Source organism: Humulus lupulus, chromosome 7 (assembly GCF_963169125.1).
Source record: "Humulus lupulus chromosome 7, drHumLupu1.1, whole genome shotgun sequence".
Lineage (NCBI taxonomy): Eukaryota > Viridiplantae > Streptophyta > Magnoliopsida > Rosales > Cannabaceae > Humulus > Humulus lupulus.
In genome coordinates, this window is record NC_084799.1 from 79,470,504 (window position 1) to 79,475,675 (window position 5,172).

The 5,172-nt window shown below is 40.9% G+C and overlaps 1 protein-coding gene across 1 annotated transcript; it reads left to right on the top strand.

Moving 5' to 3' along the window:
* Positions 1 to 1,175: 1,175 nt before the first annotated feature.
* Positions 1,176 to 2,783, top strand: LOC133791885 (uncharacterized). The gene is made up of 3 exons (XM_062229793.1): positions 1,176 to 1,296; positions 1,393 to 2,342; positions 2,436 to 2,783. The coding sequence occupies exons 1-3, from the start codon at positions 1,176 to 1,178 to the stop codon at positions 2,781 to 2,783; spliced, it is 1,419 nt and encodes a 472-aa protein (XP_062085777.1).
* Positions 2,784 to 5,172: the final 2,389 nt, after the last annotated feature.

Consider the following 5,172-nt stretch of genomic DNA (forward strand, 5'->3'; position numbering starts at 1 on the left):
GTAATAATGGGGGTGTTGTTGAAGACCAAGCTAATGGCCAAAATCAACCAGCCGAAAGCTTGAGGGATTATGTATTGCCCACGATTACATGGGTTCAGCCTTGCATCAGACCGCCCGCTGTAGATGCCAACAATTTTGAGATAAAACCTGCCATTTTTCAAATGGTTCAATCCACTGTTCAGTTTGGGGGAGTACCAACTGAAGACCCAGACATGCATCTTGCTAACTTCGTTGAGCTCTGTCAGACATTCAAGATGAATGGAATTAGTGATGATGCAATCAGACTCAGATTATTTCCATTTTCTCTGAGGGAGTGAGCCAAGAGTTGGTTGGTATATTTGCCACCTAACTTAATCAATACATGGAATGATCTTGCACTGAAGTTTCTCTCCAAGTTCTACCAGCTGGATAATGAATCTTTATATGAGGCGTGTGAGAGATTTAAAGACCTGATAAGGAAGTGCCTGCATCATGGGATAGAGAGATGGATGTTATTCCATAACTTTTATAATGGGCTATGTGGCACCACCCGCACACTCATTGATGTAGCAGTTGGTGGGGCATTTATGAGGAAGAGTGCCAATGAGGTATATGATTTGTTAGAAGAAATGGCCATTAATAATCAACAGTGGCCAAGTGAGAGAGGTAACTCAAAGAAAGTGGCTGGTTTGCATGAGATTGATGCAATATCTAAGTTAACTACTCAGGTTGAGGCTTTGACTAAACAATTGCAAGGCAGCACAATGGCAGCTCCCGTGATGCATGCTCAGACTATGTGTGAATTATGTGGGGGTCCTCATGCTTACGAAAAGTGTCAATACGCGGATGTAAATAATATGTCATTGGAACAAGCTCAAGCCATTGGGAATTTTCCTCGTCAAAATAACAACAACAACCCTTATTCAAATTTTTTTAACCAAGGGTGGAGGAATCATCCCAATTTTTCCTGGAAGAATGATCAACAAGGTCAATCCTCAAATCAGCATCCACAGCAGTCATTTCAGCAACCACCTCAAGGGTTCTATCAGCAAAGATTCAGGCCTCAACAACAACAACCTCAGCAGCCCATTCAACAACAACGAAAGAATTCTAGTAGATAGTATGATGCTCAGTCTGATGTTCTAAACCAATTCATGGCTGAGATTTGGTCTTCTATTAGAAACTTGGAGACTTAGATGGGGCAATTGGCTACTCTCATGTCCAACCATGCTCAAGGTAATCTGCCTAGCACAATTGAGGTTAAGCCAAAAGAGCAATGTCAAGCTATTACATTGAGAAGTGGAAAGAGGTACGAAGGTCTAAGCTCCGAACAGTCAGTTGAAGACAAGGGCCAGGATCAATAGGCACAGGGCACATTGGATCAAAAGTAAGATGAGAACAAGGTTACTGAAGACCTACAAATCAAGGAAGCTACACCGCCAATCAGTATTGATCATCATATTAAGGTTCCTTATCCTCAAAGGCTCCGCAAGAACAACTTAGATAAACAGTTTTCAAATTTTCTGGAAGCATTAAAGAAACTGCATATCAACATTCCATTTGCGGAGGCTCTAGAGAAAATGCCCAGTTACGTGAAATTCATGAAAGACATCCTATCTAAGAAGAGAAAAATGGGAGAATATGAAACTGTGGCATTAACTAAAGAATGTAGCGCTATTCAGCAAAGGAAACTCCCTCAGAAGCTGAGAGATCATGGGAGTTTTACTATACCTTGCACCATAGGGAATATTGAGAGCATGAATGCTCTATGTGATTTGGGAGCAACCATTAATCTGATGCCGCTTTCAGTTTTCAGAAGATTAAAGCTGGGGGAAGCAAGGCTTACCATGGTGACATTACAATTGGCAGACCGTTCATTGGCACATCCTCGAGGTATAATAGAAGATGTCCTAGTGAAGGTGGACAAGTTTATCTTCCCATCATATTTTATTGTACTTGATATGGAGGAGGATACAAACGTTCCACTCATCCTGGGTAGATCATTCTTGGCAATAGGCCAAGTTTTGATTGATGTGCAGAAAGGTGAGTTGAAGTTGAGAGTACAAAGTGAGGAAGTTGTTTTCAATGTACTCACGGCTATGAATTACTCTGGGGCCAGTGATAGCTTTTTTTCTATGGATGTGGTAGAGAGTCTAGTGGATGAGAAGAAGGTAGTAGAAGACCCTCTTGAGTTAAGTCTGATAGAGGAGGAAGTTATTGAACAAGATGGGAAAGAAGCCATGGAGTATGCGAAGTGGTTGAATTCTTATGGGCCTTTGAAGAGGAAGTACTTTGAAGAGCTCGGTTCCGTGCCTACAAGACCATTGCCTTCAGTTGAGAAGATGGCAGAGTTAGAATTGAAGGTATTGCCTGATCACTTATGATACGAATTCCTCGGTAAGAACAAGACACTTCTTGTGATTGTATCTGCTTTGCTTTCGGATGTTGAAATAAAGAAGTTACTAAGGGTGTTGCGCATGCATATGAGAGCCATTGGGTGGACTTTAGCGGACATCAAGGGGATCAGCCCCTCAATAGTGATGCATAGAATTTTGATGGAAGATGGAATTAAGCCAACTATTGATGCTCAAAGAAGGCTTAATCCACCAATGAAGGAAGTGGTCAGAAAAGAAGTAGTCAAGTGGTTAGATGCAGGAGTGGCTTATCCAATTTCTGACAGCAGTCGGGTGAGTCCAGTTCAAGTGGTTTCCAAGAAAGGAGGGATGACAGTGGTCAAGAATGAAAATAATGAATTGATTCCAACTCTGATTTTCACGAGTTGGATGATATGTATTGACTACTGAAAGCTCAACAAGGCAACCAGAAAAGATCACTTCCCACTACCATTTATTAATCAGATGTAGACTGGTTGGCCATGAATATTATTGTTTCTTGGATGGGTACTCTGGATACCATCAAATAGCCATTGCACCTAAGGATCAGGAGAAAATGACATTTACTTGTCCATATGGCACATTTGCGTTCAGAAGAATGCCATTTGGACTTTTTAATGCACCAGCAACATTCCAAAGGTGCATGATGGCTATCTTTTCTGACTTGGTTGAGAAGTGTATCAAGATTTTTATGGATGACTTCTCAGTTTTTGGGTCTTCCTTTGACCATTGTCTAAGCAACTTGGAACTGGTTCTAACAAGGTGTGAGGAGTCAAATTTGGTGCTTAATTGGGGTAAGTGTCACTTCATGGTGAAGGAAGGCATAGTGTTGGGACACAAAATCTCTAATGAAGGGATTGAGGTAGACAGAGCAAAGATCTCTACCATAGAAAATTTGCCACCACCAGTCTCAGTAAAAGGGGTTCGTAGCTTTCTGGGTCATGCTGGTTTCTACAGACATTTCATAAAAGAATTTTCGAAGATTTCGAAGCCCTTATCTAGTTCATTGATGAATGAAGTTCCATTTGAGTTTGGAGAGGATTGCTTGAAGGCTTTTCAGACACTTAAGGAGAAACTCATTTCAGCGCCCATAGTCATTGCACCAAGTTGGGAGTTGCCCTTTGAATTGATGTGTGATGCAAGTGACTATGCAGTGGGAAACGAGTTGACAAGGTATTTCACACCATCTACTATGCTAGTAGAACCTTGAATGATGCTCAAATGAATTATGCCACCACCAAGAAGGAGATATTGCCCATAGTATTTGCTTATGATAAGTTCAGGCCATACCTAATTGAGAATAAGGTAATTGTGTACACTGATCATTTTGTAATTAAATACCTTATGACCAAGAAGGATGTCAAACCAATGATGATTCGATGGGTTCTTCTACTACAAGAGTTTGATTTGGAAATCAGAGACAAGAAGAGAATAGAGAATTTAGTGGTAGACCATTTATCTAGACTGGAATTAGAAGAGAACCAGAATATGAAGGAAGTCAAGATAAATGATGAAGTTCCAGATGAGCAGTTGTTTGCTTTGAGGGAAAGTCTTATGGTCCCATGGTTCGCTGATTATGTAAACTTTTTGGCTGCAAACATTACTCCTCCAGATATGTCTAGACAACAGTTGAAGAAATTTTTCTCTGAAGTGAAGCACTATTACTGGGAAGAACCAATCCTTTACAAGCATTGTGTTGATCAGATTATCAGAAGGTGTGTGCCTGAAGAGGAGATGCATTCCATTTTGACTCACTGCCATACTTTGCAATGTGGTGGTCATTTTTACGGTGCTAGAACTACTGCAAAGGTTCTTCAGTGTGGGTTTTTCCAGCCAACTTTGTTTAAAGATGCTCATGAGTTCGTGAAGGCATGTGATTGCTGTCAAAGAACTGGAAATATTTCAATAAGGAACGAGATGCCTTTGACTAGAATTCTAGAAGTGGAGTTGTTTGATGTGTGCGAAATAGACTTTATGGGCCCATTCCCATCATCTTACAACAACATGTACATACTGCTAGTTGTGGACTATGTCTCTAAATGGGTGGAAGCAGCTGCAACTCATGCAAATGATGGTAAAACAGTTCTTAACTTTCTTCAAAAATATATCTTTACTCGGTTTGGTACTCCTCGAGCAATTATAAGGGGTGAAGGGAGTCATTTTTCTAACAAGCAGTTTGAGGCGTTGCTTGCAAGATATGGAGTGAGACACCGAACTGCGTTGCCTTACCATCCAAAAAGTAATGGGCAAGCAAAAATCTCAAACTGAGAGGTAAAGACTATTTTGGAGAAAACGGTGCAACGGTCCAGGAAAGATTGGTCTAAGAAACTCAATTATGCATTGTGGGCATATAGGATAGCTTTTAAGACACCTATTGGCATGTTGCCATACAGGTTGGTTTTTGGTAAAGCGTGTCATCTACCAGTGGAACTTAAGCATCGAGCATTTTGGGCCATGAAAACTCTTAATATGGACATGGCAGCAGCGGGTGAGAAAAGATTGCTGCAGTTGAATGAGCTAGAGGAGCTCGAGAATGAGGCATAAGAGAATGCCATAATTTACATGGAACGGACTAAGTTGTGGCATGACAAGAACCTGGTTCGAAAGGAATTTCAACCAGGTTAGCAAGTATTACTATTCAATTCAAGGATGAAATTATTTCCAGGCAAGCTAAATTGAGGTGGTTTGAACCTTACACTGTTGTTAAAGTGTTCCCTTATGGCTCAGTTGAGGTAACTAGTGAGAAGACCGGTAATTTTAAGGTGAATGGTTAAAGATTGAAGCCCTACTGGGGTGGTCA

What these genes read in the sequence shown, in the direction of transcription:
- LOC133791885 (XM_062229793.1), top strand. Translation starts at nt 1,176, where the DNA reads ATGGGGCAATTGGCTACTCTCATGTCCAACCATGCTCAAGGTAATCTG. An exon ending in AAGTGGAAAGAGGTACGAAG is followed by an intron (nt 1,297 to 1,392) that starts GTCTAAGCTCCG and finishes AGGTTACTGAAG; the next exon opens with ACCTACAAATCAAGGAAGCT. An exon ending in TGGCAGAGTTAGAATTGAAG is followed by an intron (nt 2,343 to 2,435) that starts GTATTGCCTGAT and finishes GTTGAAATAAAG; the next exon opens with AAGTTACTAAGGGTGTTGCG.